Source organism: Leucopleurus acutus (genome assembly GCF_964270905.1).
Source record: "Leucopleurus acutus genome assembly, chromosome: 6".
Taxonomy (NCBI): Eukaryota; Metazoa; Chordata; class Mammalia; order Artiodactyla; family Delphinidae; genus Leucopleurus; species Leucopleurus acutus.
The window spans coordinates 85,818,339-85,843,383 of record NC_139149.1 but is presented as its reverse complement, the minus strand read 5'-3'; the positions used below and the strand labels follow the sequence as shown (position 1 = coordinate 85,843,383).

General features: G+C 37.0%; 1 protein-coding gene across 1 annotated transcript in view; it reads right to left on the bottom strand.

Moving 5' to 3' along the window:
* Positions 1-25,045, bottom strand: part of BMPR2 (bone morphogenetic protein receptor type 2) — a 200,716-nt gene that overhangs the window by 17,141 nt on the left and 158,530 nt on the right. Inside the window, exons 6-10 of the mRNA XM_082840798.1 lie at positions 24,344-24,574; positions 23,439-23,553; positions 18,222-18,382; positions 17,070-17,217; positions 12,568-12,704 (exon numbers count right to left, since the gene is read on the bottom strand). Of these exons, the coding sequence (XP_082696924.1) occupies positions 12,568-12,704; positions 17,070-17,217; positions 18,222-18,382; positions 23,439-23,553; positions 24,344-24,574 (792 nt within the window). The remainder of the gene's footprint in view (positions 1-12,567; positions 12,705-17,069; positions 17,218-18,221; positions 18,383-23,438; positions 23,554-24,343; positions 24,575-25,045) is intronic.

The window sequence follows — 25,045 nt, the reverse complement described above, 5'->3', positions numbered from 1 at the left end:
GATGGCATCTTTGTTGCCTCGTTCGGGATCTTCGTTGTGGCATGCGGGATCTTTAGTTGCAGCATGTGGGATCTTTTTCAGTTGTGGCATGAGGCATCTTTAGTTCTGGCATGTGGGCTCTTAGTTGCAGCATGTGGGATCTAGTTTCCTGACCAGGGATTGAACCTGGGCCCCCTGCACTGGGAGCGTGGAGTCTTAACTGCTGGGCCACAAGGGAAGTCCCTACGTGGGCCTCTCACTGTTGTGGCCTCTCCTGTTGCGGAGCACAGGCTCCGGATGTGCAGGCCCAGTGGTCATGGCTCACGGGCCTAGCCGCTCCGCGGCATGTGGGATCTTCCCAGGCCGGGGCACGAACCCGTGTCCCCTGCATCGGAAGGCAGACTCTCAACCACTGCGCCACCAGGGAAGCCCCTAAATGACTTTTTTTAAATGGGTAATGTATGTATTGATAATACGTCACTAAATTCAAAAGGTCAAAAAGGGAATACAATCTCCCTCCCATCCCTATCCACAAACCACACATTTTCCCTCTCTACAGGCAACAAATATCACCCATTTCTTGAGTATTCTTCCAGAGAAACTCTTGTTTTTTTTCAAGCACATATACACCACATACCCCCACATACAAATTTATAGCTTCATCCATGTTCTTAATTACTAAACATAAAGTGCAACACTGAAGCATACACAATGAAATCTTTCTAAAGCAAAGATCTGGACACCTTTACACACAAAACTAAAAGTGACCCTTTCCTTTTCAAAAATAAAGCACTATCTATTTCACAGAGCCCCATTCACCAACTGCTTGCTGGCCCAGAAAAGCTCAGAAACACCGATATCCAAGTAGTTAGAAATTATACACTGAGTTTTCTATACCTTGAGGAAACAGAGACATTGAAGATGGATAAAATTTGTTATTTTTCATTATACAGTTGGGAAATAATTTGATAAAATTCTTTTTAAAAAAATGAGACCAAAAAAGGACAGTCATCAAGGCATTGTGTTGGATGATGAATAAGATCAGGTAAACAGAAGCACTGCTCCCTACCTCTAAGAAGTTTCCTTTTTTTTTTTTTTTTTTTTTTTTTTTGCGGTACGCGGGCCTCTCACTGTTGTGGCCTCTCCCGTTGCGGAGCACAGGCTCCGGACGCACAGGCTCAGTGGCCATGGCTCACGGGCCCAGCCGCTCCGCGGCATGTGGGATCCTCCCAGACCGGGGCACGAACCCGTGTCCCCTGCATCAGCAGGTGGACTCTCAACCACTGCGCCACCAGGAAGCCCAGAAGTTTCCATTTTTAACACAGAGTCATTGTTGATAAATAATAGTAGTAAATAATTGATGAGTTCTAACTTTGTACTAGATTGTTTTAACTCATATAATTTTTATATGAAGTAAATACTATTATCACCTCCATTTTTCAGGTGCAAGAAAAGAGGCCCAGAGGAGAAATTAGGACACATGGCAAAGTTAAGATCAAAGGCCAGGCAGCATAGCTCCACAATTTATACATTATCCTATGCTGACTGACTCTAACCTATGCTGGTACAGGAAAGTTCCCAGTGGATAAATGGGTTCGGCTACAAAATTTGCAAGTTGATTTTTTTGAAGAAAATCTATTACAAGTTCCAAACAACGTTAAAATCATAGTTGGTAAGTCATTAACACAAGTAAAGACTTAGAAGTTACTAATAAGAAATTGGGAAAAGGAAAAATTATAAAAATAACTGAGAATTCAAAGAGGGTGACTATAAGGAGGACTTTGAGGGTCTAAAAAACAATAATTTGGTTGGATAAAACTTCCAGAAATAGAGTAAAGCAATATTGAATATGCCAGAATAAGGGGAAAAGTCATTGAGAGAAGACTAATGAAATAAACAGTATTAAGTCACCAATGGGAAGTTAGGTCTTCAAACAAATACTGAGAACAGACTTGACAATTTAGATGAAATTTAGATGAAACAGAGAAATTCCTTCCAAGACACAAACTGCCATCAACTATACTCCAATAAAAAATTAAAAGAAGAAAAAATAAGACTGCCAAAGCTCACTCAAGAAGGGACAGATTACCTGAATATTTCCTGTATCTATTAAGGAAGGTAAATTTGTATTTTAAAACTTTCCCACCAAGAAACACCAGGCCTGGATGGCTTTCTGAATGAATTCTACTAAACATGTAAGAAAAAATTAATGCCAAGTCTACACAAGTCTTCCAGAAAATCAAATAGGGGAGGATATTACCTAGTTCATTCTATGAGGACCTCAGTCAAAATGGCAGACGAAGGAACTTTGGGGGGCTTTCCTCCCAAGAAGCACCAATAACTTGGCAAATATTATCAGACTCAACTTTACTGAAACTCTGGAAGTTAGTCAAATATTACAGCAACCAACTAAAAATATAACTGGAAAAAGAAAGGCCACTGAAACGGTAGGAGAACTCTGTGGTGAGGAGAACTCTCCCCTGCCCTGGAGTGCTGGCAGATATGAACACGGCTGTGCATGTTCCCAAGGTGGGTACCTGGTCCCAGAGGGAGAAGAGTGATCTTGTTTCAAAGGAATTATTTTGACATGTCTATGAGTTCCCTGAAGGACTGATTCAAGAGGTCTATCTTTGTTCTGCCTAACTCAGAATTCTCTCAGGACAGGGAAGTAGCTATGACTAAGTGGAGAACATTCCCTGAAAACACTGAAAGCCAAATGAACAAGTACTATAGCCTGGGGCAAAATATAATAGTTGAGGCACACAACAAAAATGCTGAAAGTCAGGGAGTAAAAGCTGGGTGGAGAAACTTTGGGGAATAAGGGCATTGAAAAGCTTCCAAATATACTGGGGAATCTAGAAAACCACACACAGGTCCAGGGCAGGATGCATGCTCAGAGAAGACTATAAGGTTTCATAACTGGCTGGCTCAGCCAGTAGGAAGTATTTAGGCTCAGCACTAGCAGGAAGTGAAGGCTAAGGCAGAATTGTAAAAGGCCTGGATAAGTGTTAACAGAGGGCCCTAACACAGAGCTAATCTCCAAAGACTTGGAGAATATTTTTCTTTTGTTTCCTTTTTGACCATAATGATATCCAAAACATACAATTTTAAACAAAAAATTACAAAGCATGGGAAGAAACAAGAAAGTATGCCCCATTCACAGGACAGAAGAAATGAACAGAAACTGTCCTCAGGAAATACAGACATTGGAGTTACTAGCAAAGACTTTAAATATGCTCAAAGAACTAAGGAAACCGTGGACAAAGAATTATAGGAAACCAGGAAAACAATGTCTCAACAAATGGAGAAGAGCAATAAAGAGATAGAAATTATAAAAAGGAATTAAAAAGACACTTGTGAGCTCAAAAGTACAAAAACGGAAATGAAAAATTCACCAGAGTGGTTTACAGCAGATCTGAGCAGAGAGAAAAAAGAATTACTAAACTTCAAGATAGGATACAAAAATTATGCAATCTGAGAAGCAGAAACAGAAAAAGAATGAAGAAAATGAACACAGCCTATAAAACTTGTGAGGCACCGTTAATCGCACCAAAATACACATTATGAGAGCCCCAGAAGAAGAGAAATTGGAGAAAGAATATTTGAAGAAATAATCGTCAATAACTTCCCAAATTTAATAAAAGAAATGAGTCTACACATCCAAGAAACTCAAGGAACTCAAAGCGGAGTTCCATACTGAGACACATTATAATCAAATTATAAAAAGCCAAAGATAAAGACAGACTCATGAAGCAGCAAGAGAAGCAACTTGAAATGTATAAGGGATCCTCAAAAAAGGTAACAGTTAATCTCTCGTTAGAAACCATGGAAGTCAGAAGGCAATGGTATGACATTGTTTAAAGTGCTGAAAGAAAACAAGTGTTTTCTGTAGAATTCCCAAGAATTCTATATCAGGGAAAACTATCCTTCAATAGTGAAAGAGAAATTAGAATCCGCCTGCCAATGCAGGGGACAAGGGTTTGAGCCCTGGTCTGGGAAGATCCCACATGCCATGTAGCAACTAAGCCTGAGTGCCACAACTACTGAGCCTGCATGCTACAACTACTGAAGCCAACTCACCTACAGCCTGTGCTCCGCAACAAGAGAAGCCACTGTGATGAGAAGCCTGTGCAAGGAAGAGTAGCCCCTGCTCGCTGAAACTAGAGAAAGCCTGCACACAGCAATGAACACACAATGCAGCCAAAAATAAATAAATTTTTAAAAAAAGAAAGAAAGAAATGCTAAAGGGAGTCATTCAGGCTCAAGTGAAAGGACACTAGACAATAACTTGAAGCCATATAAAGAACTAAAGAACACTGGTAAAGTAACTATATAGGGGACTTCCCTGGTGGCGCAGTGGTTAAGAATCCACCTGCCAATGGAGGGGACACGGGCTCAATCCCTGGTCAGGGAAGATCCCACATGCCATGGAGCAATGAAGTCCAGGCACCACAACTACTGAGCCTGTGCTCTAGAGCCCATGAGCCAAAACTACTTAAGCCCACGTGCCAGAACTACTGAAGCCCACGCATCTAGAGCCCACACTCAACAACAAGAGAAGTCACCACAATGAGAAGCACGAGCACCACAATGAAGAGTAGCCCCTGCTCGCCGCAACTAGAGAAAAGCCCATGCACAGCAATGAAGACGCAGCGCAGCCAAAATAAATAAATAAATAAAACAAATCAATTAATAAAAAAAAATTTTTTTTAAGTAACTACAGGGCTTCCCTGGTGGCGCAGTGGTTGAGAGTCTGCCTGCTGATGCAGGGGACACAGGTTTGTGCCCCAGCCTGTGAAGATCCCACATACCGCACAGTGGCTAGGCCCGTGAGCCAAGGCCGCTGAGCCTGCACGACTGGAGCCTGTGCTCCGCAACGGGAGAGGCCAAAACAGTGAGAGGCCCGTGTACTGCAAAAAAAAAAAAAAAAAGGGGGGGGGTATATTTCTCATTTTATAAAACTATGTATTTGCTATCTAACTCTAGTACTGGATTCTCATTGCATAGAAGCAACAGTTCTACTGACCGTAGCACATTAGATTTTAAATGGATTAATTGGAAGTGAACCAAATACTACTTATTTCTTACTCAGCAACCTCATCTAAATTGAAACTAAAAAGTTTTCAGAAAAATATGCATATCCCGCAACGGTAGGATTGCTAAGAGATACTTCAGAAAAAGGAGTCCAATTTCACTGATGAAATAAAACAATTTAAGGCAGATGAAGTTGTATTTTACTAGATAAAATTTCACAATGAGACTTTTCTTTGAAGTGTACTGTACTATGAGGCTGGCACATCTAATGAATCCTGATAAAGGATTCAGCCTCTCACCTAACGTCAGGGACCTCTTAAAAATCTGTCCCAGTTCCCACAGCAGGGACTACAGATTGGTGGCAATCTTGAGCATATGAGCTTGGGAATAGGTCTTCAACTGTCTCATACCTGAAGATTTCAATCTCATTTGAAGCAGAAGCCTACCTTGTAGGTAATCTACTAACAAAGATGACCAATGGAAAAAATACTCAATCTAAATCTACCTGGAAACATATAAAATCTCTCTAGCTTTTGTCCAACATGCCACGACCCCTGGATCCAGAATGAAAATATACTAATCCTATCAAGACAACCTACAATTAAAATGTGAAAATATGTAGTAAAATGATGTATATTGCTTAATGAAAACTTTCTCATTTTTGTTCTTTAACTATAATCAAGAAATTACTTGTAGAGATTGGAATCAAGATGGTGGAGTAGAAGGACGTGCTCTCACTCCCTCTTGCGAGAACACCAGAATCACAACTAGCTGCTGGACAATCATTGACAGGAAGACACTGGAACTCACCACAAAAGATACCCCACAGCCAAAGACAAAGGAGAAGCCACAATGAGACAGCATGAGGGGTGCAATCACAGTAAAATCAAATCCCATAGCTGATGGGTGGCTGACTCACAGACGGGAGAACACTTATACCACAGAAGTCCACCCACTGGAGTGAAAGTCCTGAGCCCCCTGTCAGGCTTTCCAACCTGGGGTTCCGGCAACAGAAGGAGGAATTCCTAGAGAATCAGACTTTGAAGGCTACAGGGATTTGATTGCAGGACTTCGACAGAACTACGGGAAACAGAGACTCCACTCTTGGAGGGCACACACAAAGTAGTGTGTGCATCGGGACTCAGGGGCAGGAGCAGTGACCCCAGGGGAGACTGAACCACACCTACCTGCTAGTGTTGGAGGGTCTCCTGCAGAGGTGGGGGGTGGCTGTGGTTCACTGTGCAGACAAGGAAACTGGCAGCAGAAGTTGTGTGAAGTACTGCTTGGTGTAAGCCCTCCCAGAGTCCGCCATTAGCCCCACCAAAGAGCCCGGGTAGGCTCCAGTGTTGTGTTGCCTCAGGCCAAACAACCAACAGAGAGGGAACCCAGCCCCACCCATCAGCAGTCAAGCAGATTAAAGTTATACTGAGCTCTGCCCACCAGAGCAACAGCCATCTCTACCCACCACCAGTCCCTCCCATCAGGAAACTTGCATAAGCCTCTTAAGTAGCCTCATCCACCAGAGGGCAGACAGCACAAGCCAGAAGAACTACAATCCTGCAGCCTGTGGAACAAAAACCACATTCACAGAAAGACAGACAAGATGAAAAGGCAGAGGGCTATGTACCAGATGAAGGAACAACATAAAACCCCAGAAAAAAACCTAAATGAAGTGCAGATAGGCAACGTTCCAGAAAAAGAATTCAGAATAATGATAGTAAAGTTGATCCAGGACCTCGGAAAAACAATGGAGGCAAAAACAGAGAAGATGCAAGAAAGGTTTAATAAAGCCACAGAAAAATTAAAGAACGAACAAACAGAGATGAACAATACAATAACTAAAATGAAAAATACACTAGAAGGAATCAAGAGCAGAATAACTGAGGCAGAAGAACGGATAAGTGACCTGAAAGATAGAATGGTGGAATAAACTGCTGCGGAACAGAATAAAGAAAAAGAATGAAAAGAAATGAAGACAGCCTAAGAGACCTCTGGGACAACATTAAATGCACCAACATTCGCATTATATGGGTCCCAGAAGGAGAAGAGAGAGAGAAAGCACCCGAGAGAGTATCTGAAGAGATTAGAGTTGAAAACTTCCCCAAATGGGAAAGGAAATAGCCACCCAAGTCCAGGAGAGTCCCATACAGGATAAACCCAAGGAAAAACATGCTGAGACACATAGTAATAAAATTGGCAAAAATTAAATACAAAGAAAAATTATTGAAAGCAGCAAGGGAAAAATGACAAATAATATACAAGGGAGCTCCCATAAGGTTAACAGCTAATTTCTCAGCAGAAACTCTACAAGCCAGAAGGGAGTGGCATGATATACTTAAAGTGATGAAAGGGAAGACCCTACAACCAAGATTACTCTACCCGGCAAGGATCTCATTCAGATACGATGGAGAAATCAAAAGCTTTACACACAAGCAAAAGCTAAGAGAAAGCAGCACCACCAAACCGGCTCCAGAACAAATGCTAAAAGACCTTCTCTAAGTGGGACGCACAAGAGAAGAAAAGGACCTCCAAAAACAAACCCAAAACAATTAAGAAAATGGTAATAGGAACATACATATCGATAATTACCTTAAACGTGAATGGATTAAATGCTCCAACCAAAAGACACAGGCTTGCTGAATGGATACAAAAACAAGACCCATATATATGCTGTCTACAAGAGACCCACTTCACACTTAGGGACACATTCAGACTGAAAGTGAGGGGATCAAAAAAGATAATCCATGCAAATGGAAATTAAAAGAAAGCTGGAGTAGCAATACTAATATCAGATAAAATAGACTTTAGAATAAAGAATGTTACAAGAGACAAGGAAAGACACTACATAATGATCAAGGGATCAATCCAGGAAGAAGATATAACAAATATAAATATATATGCACCCAACATATGAGCACCTTAACACATAAGGCAAATGTCAACAGCTATAAAAGAGGAAATCGACGGTAACACAATAATAGTGGGGGACTTTAATACCTCACTTATACCAATGGACAGATCATCCAAAACGAAAATAAATAAGGGAACAGAAGCTTTAAATGACACAATAGACCAGGTCGATTTAATTGATAATTATAGGACATTCCATCCAAAAACAGCAGATTACACTCTCTTCTCAAGTGCGCATGGAACATTCTCCAGGATAGATCACATCTTGGGTCACAAATCAAGCCTCAGTAAGTTTAAGAAAATTGAAATCATATCAAGCATCTTTTCTGACCACAATGCTATGAGATTAGAAATGAATTCAACAGAAAAAAAACGTAAAAACACAAACACATGGAGGCTAAACAATATGATACTAAATAACCACAAGATCACTGAAGAAATCAAAGAGGAATTAAAAAATACCTGGAGACAAATGACAATGAAAACATGATGATCCAAAACCTATGGGATGCAGCGAAAGCAGTTCTAAGAGGGAAGTTTATAGCTATACAAGCCTACCTCAAGAAACAAGAAAAATCTCAAATAAACAATCTAACCTTACATCTAAAGGAACTAGAGAAAGAACAAACAAAACCCAAAGTTAGCAGAAGGAAAGAAATCATAACGATCTGAGCAGAAATAAATGAAATAGAAACAAAGAAAACAATAGCAAAGATCAATAAAACTAAAGGCTAGTTCTTTGAGAAGATAAACAAAATTGATAAACCATTAGCCAGACTCATCAAGAAAAAGAGGGAGAGGACTTAAAACTAGAAATGAAAAAGGAGAAGTTACAACAGACCGCAGAAATACAAAGCATCCGAGGAGACTACTATAAGCAACTCTATGCCAATAAAATGGACAACCTGGAAGAAATGGACAAATCCTTAGAAAGGTATAACCTTCCAACACTGAATGAGGAAGAAATAGAAAATATAAACAGACCAATCACAAGTAATGAAATTGAAACTGTGATTTAAAATCTTCCAACAAACAAAAGCCCAGGACAAGATGGCTTCACAGGTGAATTCTATCAAACATTTAGAGAAGAGCTAACACCCATCCTTCATAAACTCTTCCAAAAAACTGCACAGGAAGGAACACTCCCAAACTCAATCTATGAGGCCACCATCACCCTGATACCAAAACCAGACAAAAATACTACAAAAAAGAAAATTATAGAGCAATATCACTGATGAATATAAATGCAAAAATCCTCAACAAAATACTAGCAAACAGAATCCAACACCACATTAAAAGGATCATACACCATGATCAAGTGGGATTTATCCCAGGGATGCGAGGATTGTTCAATATATGCAAATCAGTCAATGTGATACATTGTGATACACCATATTAACAAATTGATACATCAGTCAATGTGATACACCATATTAACAAATTGAAGAATAAAAACCGTATAATCATCTCAATAGATGCAGAAAAATCTTTTGACAAAATTCAACATCATTTATGATAAAAACTCTCCAGAAAGTGGGCATAGAGGGAACCTACCTCAACATAATAAAAGCCATATATGACAAACCCACAGCAAACATCATTCTCAATGGTGAAAAACTGAAAGTATTTCCTCTAACATCAGGAAGAAGACAAGGATGTCCCCTCTCACCACTATTATTCAACATAGTTATGGAAGTCCTAGCCACGGGAATCAGAGAAGAAAAAGAAATGAAAGGAAAACAAATTGGAAAAGAAGTAAAACTGTCACTGTTTGCAGATGACATGATACTGTACATAGAGAATCCTAAAGATGCCACCAGAAAACTACTAGAGCTAATCAATGAATTTGGTAAAGTTGTAGGATACAAAATTAATGAACAGAAATCTCTTGCATTCTTATACACTAATGATGAAAAATGTGAAAGAGAAATTAAGGAAACACTCCCATTTACCACTGCAACAAAAAGAATAAAATACCTAGGAATAAACCTACCCAGGGAGACAAAAGACCTGTATGCAGAAAACTATAACACATTGTTGAGGGCTTCCCTGGTGGCGCAGTGGTTGAGAGTCTGCCTGCCGATGCAGGGGACACGGGTTCGTGCCCTGGTCTGGGATGATCCCACATGCCGCGGAGCGGCTGGGCCCGTGAGCCATGGCCGCTGAGGCGGCGAGTCCGGAGCCTGTGCTCCACAACAGGAGAGGCCACAACAGTGAGAGGCCCACGTACAGCAAAAAAAAAAAAAAAAAAAAAAAAAGACACTGTTGAAAGAAATTAAAGATGATACCAACAAATGGCGAGATATACCATCCTCTTGGATTGGAAGAATCTCTATTGTGAAAATGACTATACTACCCAAAGCAATCTACAGATTCAATGAAATAGCCATCAAATTACCAATGGCATTTTTAACAGAACTAGAACAAAAAATCTTAAAATTTGTATGGAGACACAAAAGACCCCAAATAGCCAAAACAGTCTTGAGGAGAAAAAAATGGAGCTGGAGGAATTAGACTCCCTAACTTCAGAATATACTACAAAGCTACAGTAATCAAGACAATATGGTACTGGCAGAAAAACAGAAATATAGAGCAATGAAACAGGATAGAAAGCCCAGAGATAAACCCACACACCTATGGTCAATTAATCTATGACAAAGGAGGCAAGGATATACAATGGAGAAAGGACAGTCTCTTCATTAAGTGGTGCTGGAAAAACTGGACAGCCACATGTAAAAGAATGAAATTAGAACACTCCCTAACACCATACACAAAAAAACCCTCAAAATGGATTAGAGACCTAAAAGTAAGACTGGACACTATAAAACTCTTAGAGGAAAACATAGGAAGAACACTCTTTGACATAAATCACAGGAAGATCTTTTTTGATCCACCTCCTAGAATAATGGAAATAAAAACAAAACTAAACAAATGGGACCTGATGAAACTTAAAAGCTTTTGCACAGCAAGGGAAACCATAAACAAGACGAAAAGGCAACCCTTAGAATGGGAGAAAATATTTGCAAACGAATCAACAGACAAAGGATTAATCTCCCAAATATATAAACAGCTCATGCAGCTCAATATTAAAACAACAAACAACCCAATCCAAAAATGGGCAGAAGACCTATATAGACATTTCTCCAAAGAAGATATACAGATGGCCAAGAAGCACATGAAAAGCTGCTAAACATCACTAATTATTAGAGAAGTGCAAATCAAAACTACAGTGATGTATCACCTCATACCAGTTAGAATGGGCATCATCAGAAAATCTACAAACAAATGTTGGAGAGGGTGTGGAGAAAAGGGAACCCTCTTGCACTGTTGGTGGGAATGTAAATTGATAACAGCCAATATGGAGAACAGTATGGAGGTTCCTTAAAAAACTAAAAATAGAATTACCATATGACCCAGCAATCCCACTACTGGGCATATACCTAGAGAAAACCATAACTAAAAAAGACGCATGCACCCCAATGTTTATTGCTGCACTATTTACAATAGCCAGGTCGTGTAAGCAACCTAAATGCCCATTGACAGACGAATGGATAAAGAAGATGTGGTATATATATACAATGAAATATTACTTAGCCATAAATAGGAACGCAACTGGGTCATTTGTAGAGACATGGATAGATCTAGACACTGTCATACAGAGTGAAGTAAGTCAGAAAGAGAAAAACAAATATCATATATTAACGCATGTATATGGAAACTAGAAAAATGGTACGGATGAACCGGTTTGCACGGCAGAAATTGAGTGACGGATGTAGAGAACAAACGTATGGACATCAAGGGGGGAAAGTGGTGGTGGTGGTGGTAGTGGGGTGGTGTGATGAATTGGGAGATTGGGATTGACATGTATACACTAATATGTATAAAATGGATGACTAATAAGAACCTGTTGTATACAAAAATAAATAAAATTAAATTTAAAAAATAGTTGTTTAAAATAAGAAATACAGGGTACTGTCATTAATAAGAGGGCAATTCAATAATTATGACATATAATGGAATGCTGATCAAATGGACAGAAAGCGATACATCTATATATGTACTGGCATGAAAAACTAAGTGAAAAAATAAGCTTCAGAAATGACAGTGGATGATCCTACTCATGTTAAAAAAAATGAGAAAGTGTGAGAGTGTGTGGATGTATGTCTTGTATGCAAATGTCTGTAAGATGTTTTTAGTGTTGTAGCAACAATTTACTGAAATGGCAGGAGCCTCTGAAAATATTTCAGCGTTGTGAACTGCATTTTTAATAAGCAGAATTTATATGTGGTACCTTGCTTTCTTTTTGGTGCAGTTTAAATTTCTATTAGTCCTTGAATATGTAAGTCTGCACTAATTAACATTTTTGGTACCACTCTCAAGAGGATAAATGGAATGGAATTTCAATAATATTTAAAATATTATCATGTTAATTATTCTAGCTGTTACCCAATGTAGCAAACTTCAGACACAACAGTTAGTGCCTCTTTGAAAATATATAATAGCATACAAATCAAGTAAGTTGTATTTCTGGCAGTAGACAACTCTAAAAACCATTACCATTATTAGCAATCTATTTTTTCTTCAAGCAACATTTGAACATCTTCATCATAAGTCCTCTTTTTCAATAATTTAGTTTTTCCTTACCAGGCTATTTTCTTTCCAAGCTTCTGGGAACTTGGGTCTCTGTTTTTCCCTAGACACCAGAACCTGCATATCTTCAAAAGTGGGATGGTTTCCAACCTCTGTCTGAAAAGCCATCTGGTATTCTGGTACAGATTCACCTGTGTATTTTTTTTTAAAAAAAGATAAGAGTAAAATTTATAATTATAAAGAGACCCTGTTGTGGGTTTTATGCACTATTAGTAAAAGCTCTATTTAGAATAGTCTTTGTTTGATAAATTAAATGTTTGTTATAAATTAGATGGTAGTTACAATAATGGGCAGCTATTTTTAAATGGTTTCTAGTATTAGTGAATTTGGGGGTGGGGGTAGACATTATTATATACATGAGGTTTAACACTTAAAACTGAATTCTTATCCCATACTGGGATTGAGGGTGGTGAATATGAGGAGAAAGTCCAAGATCTAGTACAACAAACATGTCTGCAGAACTAAATATAAATGAGTGGGTGGTACAGTCATGTCTCATTACATCATTGACTCTATTATAGTCTAGCCAGATTTTTCATATGTCAAAAAAATTTTTATGATAATGACCATTTGACAAAAAGTCAATAAACTGATTTTTCCCCTTAATAAGTAGTACCTAGATCAAGGATTTTAAAATATCATTAACTATTCTACCACTGTTTAATAACCCTATTCATCACCAATATGCACAATCAGCAGCTTGTGATAAAAGACATGATTTTTACAAAATGTTGTCAAATTAAACTTAATTAACATATTGAGCCACAAAGAAGACCTCTGGGACCAACATTTAGAAAACCAATCGTTTAGTCAAAATCTTGGCAAAGAACACAAGAGAAATAGACTCTTCCTGTCTCCTTGTCCCTCCCCCAATACCATTAAAATGACAAGATAAATTAGAAGAAAGAATACCAGGAAGGAGGTAAGGCATTTAGGTTCTAATCTTGGCTTCATCTCTACCTAGGAAAAGCCGTTTATCTATTCTGTGTTTCAGTTTTCCTGTCAGCAAAATGGAAATGTCTGCCTTCCTTATCTCACTCACGTGAAGACAATACAAAATTTGTAACGACCCAGATAGAAAGTACATTACAAAGCATGTAATTGAAGTTTTATGCTTCAATTTGAATATTTTAAAAAAAATCTATACACTTGCCCTCCACCAATATTAAAAAAGATTTACAAAGAGTAATTCTATAATTTATGTAGCATAGCCCAAAGTTTTTGGAATATTGAACTATCTATAAATACAAATGGTATTTTCACATATTCTACAAAGATTTAAGCAGATACTTATTTCTGATCAATAACTATCAACACTGAACTTGAAAGACAAAACTAAAGTATTTCATCCTGCCAGTTAGTGTATCACTTTCTTTCATGAAATCTCATATGATAAACCCTCAACCCATACCATCTGTGAACTGTAAGATACTTACTAATATATCTCTTTTGTCTTTCTGAGACATATACACAACACACATACACACCTTCCAAGTGTTATTTTTTCCTCAAATGCTCTTCAATAGAATAAATAAATATTTAATACAATTTTACTTATCTGTTTTAATCGGGTGTAAATTATAATTAGAAAACTTGCTAAATAAAACTGATGCACAATCTTGTTTTGGAAATGGAATGACATTAAGAATTATAAATTTCTACTAAATCTTCACGGTTCTCATCTGTTTCTTGTTAATTATGTCTCTAAGCAGTTAGGAACATTTTAATCCCCTTCTTAAATTATGCTTGTTCTCTTCCTCCTTTTTCTTTCTCTTGCCTTCTGTTTTTCTTCCTTCTTTCCTGCTCTTCCTTTGTAATATAGATCCTAATTCATTTATATTGTTAATATTTTGCAGAGAGAGGCAGCCTTTATAACAAACTGCTTCCATTCAATAAAATGTAATAATAATAAAAGCATGTCTTGTATTTGGAGTTCTATCATAGAAGTTTAAAAAATATTTTATAAGAATTTTTCCACTAATATATGCTATTCTTTAGGCTTATTCTTATGTTTGTGGAAAACTTTTTTTCAACTTACACCCCATTTCACTGTTAAAAATTTTAGAAGTACCCTGTATCCTCTGCCTGTGCTTTTTTAGCACTCTTTTCCTCCTACACCCTGTAATATTTCTGTCTTCCCTATTCCACAGAAACTCCTCTAAGAATACCAATGACCTCCTCCTATTCAAATTCCAAGATCATTCCTCAGTTCCACTTCCTTTTGACCTTTCAATTCCATGTTTCTACTAATATTGGTTCTTAATACTTTCTAACACTGACTCCCAAGATAGTAAGATTTCTCAGTTTCCTCACTATTTTTCTGTCCATTTGTCTTCTATGTCCATTTGTTTTCCTATGATGGGAGAGGGGGAGGTCACCTAATATTCAGTATTTACTCACCAATGTTTCTCTCTCTTCATTTATTCTTTTAGGGGACTGCATCCACTTATAAATTCTCAATTACCATCTCTATGTAGCTAATTCCCAAATATCATTTTAATCTTAAATTCTTCATTCTTTTAAGCTCTTCAATTAAATTTTTTTTAGTTGTCTATCAATACCCCAACCCAAAGTCCCCACAATTAACTCATCTTTCCAATGTAAACCAGTACTCTTTCCTAAGCTCCTGGCTGCCACCCTATTTCTCAGACCTCTCAGTATTTCTCAACTCCCTAGACTGTCTTCCAATGGCTAACCAGAACCACAGCTTCCTTTTCTACATTTTCTCTCACATATGCCTCTTCCTCCCCATTTCCATACCGAAGATTACAGGGTATCTTATTGCAACTCTCTTCTTTTTCCTTTATTTTTATTTTAAATTTTGGTTAAATGTACATAACATAAAATTTACCATTTTAACCATTTCTGAGTGTACAGTTCTGTGGCACTAGGTGCATTCACAATGTTGTGCATCCATCTCCAGAACTTTTTCCATCTTCCTAAACTGAAATTCTGTATACATTTAAAAGTAACCCCCAATTTCTTTTTCCTTTTTAAATTCTTTCTAGTACTATTTCAATTCATCCTATATTTCTATTATAATAATATTCTTCAAACAAGATTTAATTGTCTTATTTTTCAAACATCTGATATTGCATTTTATTATTTATCAGTCCAAAAGCAACAGATATTCTTTGAATCAGTAACTGTTCAAAAAATGTTGCTGATAGCAACGTACTAACTAAAGCTGATACAAAAATCATTTTAGTCAGACATGCTTCGAAAACCCAGAAATTCTGGATTAGGATTTTTTAAAAATGTGGCCGAAGTTCCAATAATAGAAATTAAAAGTTCCATGGTTCCAATAATATGTGATACTACTGCAATCACTGCTATTTCCAGAAAAACACTTTGAGTACTCCGTACTTCCAATTAACTGGAAAATATACTTCTAAGTAATAACTAATTGATGTGTAGGTAATCTAAATAATTATTAATATATTTCATTATATTTTAAAATTAAACTATTTTTAAATGCTTACTGTTTTTAAAGCAAAAAAATTCAACCCCACTACTAATCTGTTTTTATTAAATAGTTCCATTTCATAAATTTGTCCAATGCTGGTTTAACTGACTTTATATCCTTTTCTTATGCTTTTAATGTGGTTATTCCTATAAGATAAAGACCATTTATGTCAAATCATTTTGCAGTGCCCATATTGGTAATTACTTTAAATTTTTATATCACAATGACAGTGATGTAATCTTAACAAAAGGAGAAAAAATATACAATTATTTGGCTATTTCAAGTAAGCCTCAAATAAGCATTCACATTAAATGAGTGTTCTTTCGTGAAAGGAAGGAAGGTAGGCAGGAAGGCATGATGACAAGGGAGAAGTTTTTTAAAAAGGAAGAAAAGGAGGGGCTTCCCTGGTGGCGCAGTGGTTGAGAGTCCGCCTGCGGATGCAGGGGACAGGGGTTTGTACCCCTGTCTGGGAAGATCCCACGTGCCACGGAGCGGCTGGGCCTGTGAGCCATGGCCGCTGAGCCTGCGCTCCACAACGGGAGAGGCCACAACAGTGAGAGGCCCATGTACTGCAAAAAAAAAAAAAAAAAAAGAAAAAAAAACGAAAAGAAAGAAAAGGAGAATGAAAAAAAGACAGGAAGAAAAAAGTGTTCCAATGGATAATTCATTACTTCTAATTCCTTACTGGGTCAATTCAGGAAACATTGTTAAGTGCAGATTCTCAAATGCTCAGAGGTTGTGTAAGGAAAACAATGACTGCTAAAGTAATGAGAAACCAACCTGAACACAGATAAGCTATTATGAGCAATTAATTAAATTATACTCAGATGCAAACCTGGAGTCCTTTCTAAAAAGTTTTCCCTGATTCACATCCTTCTGCTAGTAATGTTTCTGAACACTAGATGGCAATGAGATAAAGGTTTAAATGAAAGTACAAACACATCAAAGTTGACTTATTTAATATAGGTAGAAAAAAATATAACTGCTTCACTTCAAAACATACACCAATTTTTGACAGCATTTCTCTTACCTGGGAAGAGGTCTGTACATCTCATAAATATCTCCCAATAAATTAGTCCAAGTGCATACATATCTACTTGTTTCAAAGCTGATTCACAGTCCCTCAGGTTCACGGCTCCTTCTAGAACTTCTGGTGCCATATATCTGATTGTGCCAACCTGATAAATTAGAGTGATGTATTTCAGAAAAAGAATGTAGCATATTCTGAAGGGCATACATTAGACCAGAAGTAATACATAAATTTCAGGTCAATAATATGTCAATGTTATTTGAACCTAAGCATGTCACTGAGCCTTTCTATACCAAATTTTTAATAAATAAAATACCCATTTTAGGACATCTTGGTTGCTCTCAGTTTTTGGCTATTATGGATAAAGCTGCTAAAACGTTTACGTACAGGTTTCTGTGTGACTATAAGTTGTCAGCTCAATTGGGTAAATTGCTGGAAGACTATGTCTTCCAAAGTGGCTATACCCTTTTGCATTCCCACCATGAATGAGTTGCTGTTGCTCCACATCTTCACCAGCATTTGATATTATTGTTTTGTTTTTTTTTAACCATTTGAATGTAATGGAATCTTGTGTGGATTTGCAGTTCTCTAATGAGGAATGATGTTGAGTAACTTTTATATGCTTATTTGCCATCTGTATATCTTCTCCAGTAAGGTGTCTGTTCAGATCTTCTATTTTTTAATTGGCTTGTTTGTCTTCTTTACTGTTGAGTTTTAAGAGATCTTTCATATTCTGGATACAAGTCCTTTGTCAGATATGTGTTTTTCAAATATTTTCTCCCAGTCTATGGCTTGTTTTTTTCATTCTCTTAACACTGTCTTTCGCAGAGCAGAAGTTTTTAATTTTAATAAAATTCAACTTAGCAATTTTTTCTTTCAAAAAAAAATAACCTTTTTAAATAATTAAACTGTGATATATTCATCCTATTCAATAGCATTCCTACTAATATTGACAAAAATGAGTTGGAATGGCAGTGATTTCCACAATGAATTGATGAACTTCATGCAATGTCTTCTGTATATCTTAATTTTGTAATTCCTAATATGCTACACTTGGATAAGGATAACTGTCCTGAGTAGTTAGTGGATTTTTAAATGCAATTTATTATGTTTTGAAAATATGTCAGTGTGATACCTTTTGTATACACTCACCTCACTTATGGCTGCATTATCTTCCTCCCCTGGGCGCACCAGTCTATTTCCAGTCAGCTTCATGGACAACCCAAAGTCACTAATAACACAGGTTCCATCATTTTTCACCAGAACATTTCTGCTATTTAAATCTCGATGGGAAATTGCAGGTTTATAGTGATCTGTTTGAATAATTTTCAAACATTTATTAATGCTTAAATAGCACTACTGGACATGAAATGAGCATGAAGGTAATAGGGGCTATATAAATATAGAAGATAGTGTTATTTTTCTGCCCATTAATTTTCCAATAGCAAAAAAGGACATAAGAAATCAAAATTTCAACTCACAATCCCCACCATTTTCGATATATTTCACAAGATAACTCCTGTTGGAACTATGAGTAATTAAGCTCTAAACATTCAGCTGCATAAAAATTCAGCTGCAATTAATAGCCAAGAGGCTGTTGCTTCTAATTTTAACATGTACCTTTTTCTTTCCTTTTCATTTCTAGAGTAGCAAAAGGAGGCAAAAGAGAAAGGAATATCTTGCATAAAAAACGATAAAAAGTCAACTGATCTAAAACAATTATCACTGAAAAACTGACATGGCTCCAAAATTGGTATGTGTATTTTATAGTATTATCTTACAGATTAACAAATCAAACCTATGACAGAAAATTCCAGTTTTGTCCTGAGGCTTAGCCATGTATCTAAGCCCACCACAGTTCTTCAAATTAAACTAGAAACAGTTTTGCAATGGACTGGTAGCTGTTTTCTGATTTTACAAAGAAACAAAACACTATTACTCATTCTATTACTTGTTAATCAGAAGACTATATATTCCATGTAGGCAGAGAGAGAACATGTTTTGCCTGAATTCAAAAGGCATGGCACATAGTAAATGCTTGCTGAGTGAAAGAATATATCCAACCTAAGCCCCTAAGTAAAATCATAATTCTTTTCCTCTTTATAAGAAAACCTTGGGGGAAGGGGGGGAGGGGGAGGAACGGATTGAGAGTTTGGGATTAGCAGATGTAAACTATTATATATAGGATGGAAAAACAACACAGTCCTGCTGTACAGCACAAGGATCTATATTCAATATCTGTGATAAACCATAATGGAAAAGAATATGAAAAAGAATATATATATGTATAGCTGAGTCACTTTGTTGTACAGGAAAAGTTAACACAACATTGTAAATCAACTATACTCCAATAAAATTTTTAAAAAAGAAAACCTTATATAAATCTTATATTGAAATAAAACCGTAGCTCTTGAAAAGAAAAAAATTCTAAAGTACCATTCCCAAAATTTAAAATAACTCCTCAGGTATAGAAAGAAATACAGCAATCAGAACAAAGTCAACCAGTGTTATATTTAGGCACAAAAAGACTCAGTATTTACATTTATTACTCTCATTAACATGTATTAGACTTCAATTTCACCAAAAATGAAACTAAAGACAGAAGATAATGATTCCTTTGATATTGGGGGAAGGGGGTGGGGGGAGGCAATAGCACAACTAGAAGAAAAATAGCAGTTACCAGGTTTCTTATTCTAAAAATTGACTTCTTTCTCATTTGCTCCTCTTCCCAGTCCAGCCTTCCAAAGTATGTACTAACATGGCTCATTCAACCCCTAACAGAGCTACATTTCTTACTCTGGATAAAACCACAACATAAGTATATGTGGTATAATCTTGAGCTGATATTTATATAATAAAATTTATAGAGACACTGGAAAATGTTTGTACACTAACACCAAAGCAATACTTAAACTAAAATATCTCACACATAAGGGAAACCAGGTTAATAATGTGAATGTGCAATGAGTCAGTCAGTCAGCCAGCCAGAGGGGAAAACAAGGTAATACTTTCTGCTACTATTAAAAAAGGAAACAAAAGAAATGAAAAGAAAAGAGGAGAGGGAGGAAGCAAAGGAGGAAGGAAGTGAGGGAGGAAATAAGGAAAAAGAAAAAAAGAAAAAGGAAGAAACAAGAGAGGATTCATGACCAATGCTGAGGGTGGAACTATAGACCACCTTTTTGAGACTTCTTTTCCCCTTAAAGTTCCCCTCAATATTCATTTTAACCTTTTTTTATTGGGGAAGGGGCTGTGGTTTGTAGAAAGGGGGAGCCGAGCATGTAATGGTTTTGCCCTGGGCAGTAGCACACTTGGCAAATTTCTTAAAGCAAAGTGGGACACAATATTATTTTAATTATGTTAAAAAATAAAACCTGAACACAAAATAGTCTCTCTGTGGATATTTACATAAACATAAACACACACACACAGAGCAAAGGATCTGGAAAGATGTACATAAACTAGTTAATAGTAATTTTCTGGTTATAGATTTAAGTGATCTATATATGTTCCTTCTTTGCTAGACTTTTTTCCATGATAATGTTACACTGACATTACCATTAGGAAAAAAATTCATAGGGAGAACCAATTACAAATAAACAGGTTCAACTACTACTTCTCCTGAAGCAAAAAATAGCTGAATAAATAATAATAGTATTATTCCTTACTACAAAATTGTATGCCAAATAGCAAAGTTATATCTGAAGATACCGGGAAGAATAAAGTTCTCTGAAAAAAACTGAAATGTCACTTTAAATGTTTTGAAATAGTACAGTATAGTTGGAATATTTATTTATTATTGAAATATAGTCATTTACAATGTCATGTTAGTTTCACGTGTACAGCAGTGATTTAGTTATACATATACATGCATACACATACACATACACACACACACACACACATATTCTTTTTCAGATAATTTTCCCTTATAGGTTATTATGAAATATTGAGTATAGCTCCCTGTGCTATACAGTACGTCCTTGTTGGTTATCTATTTTACATATAGTAGTGTGTATATGTTAATTGCATCCTCCAGATTTATCCCTCTCCCCCTTCCCCTTTGGTAACTATATGTTTGTTTTCTATGTCTGTGGGTCTATTTCTGTTTTGTAAATAAGTTCATTTGTATCTTTTTTTTTTTTTTGCAAATTCTATATATAAGTGATATATGATATTTGTCTTTCTCTGGCTTACTTCACTTAGTATGATAATCTCTAACTCCATCCATGTTGCTGTAAATGGCATTATATTATGGTTGAGTAATATTCCCTTTATATATATATACCACATCTTTATCCATTGATCTGTCAATGGACATATGTTGCTTGGCTATTGTAAATAGTGCTGCAATGAACATTGGGGTGCATGTATCTTTTCAAATTATATTTTCTCCGGGTATGTGCCCAGGAGTGAGATTGCTGGATCATATGGTACCTCTATTTTTAGTCTTTTAAGGAACCTACATACTGTTCTCCATACTGGCTATACCAATTTATATTCCTACCAGCAGTGTAGGAGGGTTCCTTTTTCTTCACACCCTCTCCAGCATTTATTACTTGCAGACTTTTTGATGAGGGCCATTCTGACTGCTGTGAGGTATGGAATATTTTTTAAATAATTAGGTAAAACCAAGAATTCAAATAGCTATTATACTTATGTTTTTTCACAAACAGATACACATTTTTTAAAATGGTAACTATTTAGTGATAATATTAGGTAATGTTTTAGAATAAAATCTGTGTTTAAATAAAACTCATATTTGATGGCAATCACTCTTTTCAGCCAATGTTTGACTAGAAACCTTATTGAATCATGCAAGCCTTGAAAATGGGGATTAGGATGGTATTTTAAGTTCTGTGCTAAGTCAGCTCTTTAAAGGAGTTATGATATTTAAGAATAAGGAAACACAGTACAAATGGTTAATGAGCTAAAGCACTAAAGTAAGTGCATCAAGTTGCTGACACAGGCAATAACATTGGTCAATTCTGTATTCAGGAAAAGCAAGATGTCAAGATAAATGAACTGATAAATTATTCAGGAGAAATTATTTATATATGAAGCAGCAGATAGAAAAGATGATCCATGCTATCATACAATGGAACAAAGATCTAAGAAATTGTTACATTAAATATTCTCTTCATTATAGCAGTCAGAGAAACTGAAAAAACAATGCATGACAAGAAAATTGCTGTAAAGAATGAAAATGCAAAGACGGATTTTCACAGCAAAGCTAATTTAGAGGTGCCTGTGATGTGAGATGTATATTGAAACAAAGTGAAGAAGCAAATATATTAAAAAGATGCTTTGAAAAACTAGCAAAAATGTACATAAAGGCTGAATATAAACTGTAGTTATGGCAAGGAACATAACCACACGGTACTGACACACTGGTGAAGCCTTACTCCTCACCATGAGTTCTCCTCTTCCTATTTAGGAACAGAACCGAGTGTTATTTGAGGCAGCAATGCACCCAGCTAAACAAAAACAAAAACAAGCTATATTCAAAAGCATCCCTTGCAGCTAAGTGTGGTAGGAAAGCATGGACTAAGTTCTGGGAAACAAAACATAAGCACAAGAGTGGGACTTCTCGAGGCAAAAGGAGGCAATTCCTTCTACTTTCCTTTTCTCTGCTGATTAGCATATAGCATGATGGACAATGAGGTGACCTTGAAAACAAGCCACATATAAAGACTAATGGAGAAGAAATAGAGGAGCCTGAGGCCCTGATAATATTACGGTGCTGCCAAAAAACTTTAGACTGTCTCTCTTCAGATTCTTACATGAGAAAGAAAAAAAAATGTCATCTTCATTGAAACCTGTTACTTTTTTCTCCCTGATAAATGTGAACAAGCCTAATTCTAGCTAAGAGAAGCACTGATTTATCAAAAGATACATTTGGGTTTTACACTAAAGACCAACCAACCTATGGAATTCATGTGTAAAGAAGTGATAACGCATTTGTAGTTCATTTAAATAAGCAAAATAAATACAAGGAAAATACAACACCGTCTAGCTAAGAGGTTCTTAACCTAGGTCCATAGATGAACTTCAAAGGATCTGAGAACCCCTACAATCAAAACAGTACTTTTTAAAGTATGCCTATACGTCTATCCTTACAGGGGGAGTGTTCAGAGCTTTAATCAAAATCGCAATGGAATCCATGACCCCTCTAGAGAATTGAAATTCTTTTTCTTATTCTTCTTGTTAAATTTCAAATATATTTCCTCACGTTAGATCTTGTAAACAGCTGGCTCATAATACATCTGCTATAATATAAAATATACTTTTACTTTAAAGATATGAATAAAATTTCCCTTTGTGAATTCTGGCCCCACATGGTTGTGATGCATCTTCTATTCATTGTCTTACCTCCTCGTGGTAATTCTGTATGAAGATAAGCCAGTCCTCTAGTCACAGAATGAGCCAGACGGCAAGAGCTTACCCAGTCACTTGTATGGAGACTTAAATACTTGCATAGAGATCCCTGTATGGAGGGAAAAAGTAAAAAGGGGAAAAAAGTAGAATTACTTTACTTGAACATGAGGAGGTTAAGTTAGCAGCTGTAAAAAGGATTTGCATGTTAGGATTCAAAGGAGATCTAATGAATTATAACACTTCAGAATCTCGAAGTAAGAAAAGACATTTCTATAGGTAGAGAGAGGAGGAGAGGATGGAAAAGAGAATTTAGACATTATCAATTTTTATTTCTCAAATATTAAACATTATGAATGGTTATTTCATTTTAAATGCTTTTTTTTGTGTGTGTGTGGTACGTGGGCCTCTCACTGTTGTGGCCTCTCCCGTTGCAGAGCACAGGCTCCGGACGCACAGGCTCAGCGGCCATGGCTTATGGGCCCAGCTGCCATGGCTTATGGGCCCAGCTGCTCCGCGGCATGTGGGATCTTCCCGGACCGGGGCACGAACCCATGTCCCCTGCATCAGCAGGCGGACTCTCAACCACTGCGCCATCAGGGAAGCCCCAAATGCATCTTTTATTTATCAACTTAAGGCAGAAAAAAAAGTATTTTCAACTCTTTCACTGCTTCCTTCATCAAGAAAGTCTTGCTGAGAGAGAGAGAGACAGACAGAGACAGAGACAGTGTGATGTAAGTGCGTAGGGACTAAACAGTTTCATTCACATTCTGGAGTAAAATTATTATGTCATTGTAGACCATTAATAACCAGTTTGCAAACCAGCAACACTCTACATAACAGGGGTCCTCCTACAAATCTGACTGACATAAATGTCAGTATATTTTTTATGAAGAACTTACATTGGGATAATACTCCATCACAAGCAAATACTCCATGCGTCCATCTGCAGTGACTCTCTCATCTCCAACTATAAAGCGAGCAATGTTGTCATGTTCCATCAAAGGCACTCTGTAAATGTTCTTCTCATTGATAAAATTCTGACGGTTTGCAAAGGAAAACACTTTTACAGCAACTGGACGTTCATCTAAGGAACCTTTATATACGGCTCCATATCGACCCCGGCCAATCAGCTGTAAATTTGTTTTGAAGAAAGCAAGATATTATTTCATCACAACTTAACAATCAAATTTACTAAATAATAAAGTATAAATCCATATGTATGCAACCAGATCTCTATTGCTTAGTTTGAGTAACTCCATTGTCAAGAAAATAATAAATTTGGCATCTTATATGGCTCAGAAACTCCTACCAGACCCAGCCCTCCCTCAAATGACAACTATAAACTCTGAACAATATTTTTTTTTTTTTTTTTCTTTGCGGTACGCGGGCCTCTCACTGCTGTGGCCCCTCCCGTTGCGGAGCACAGGCTCCGGACGCGCAGGCTCAGCGGCCATGGCTCACGGGCCCAGCCGCTCCATGGGATGTGGGATATTCCCAGACCCGGGCACGATCCCGTGTCCCCTGCATCGGCAGGCGGACTCTCAACCACTGCGCCACCAGGGAAGCCCCTGAACAATATTTTTAAAAAGAAATCTAAAAAT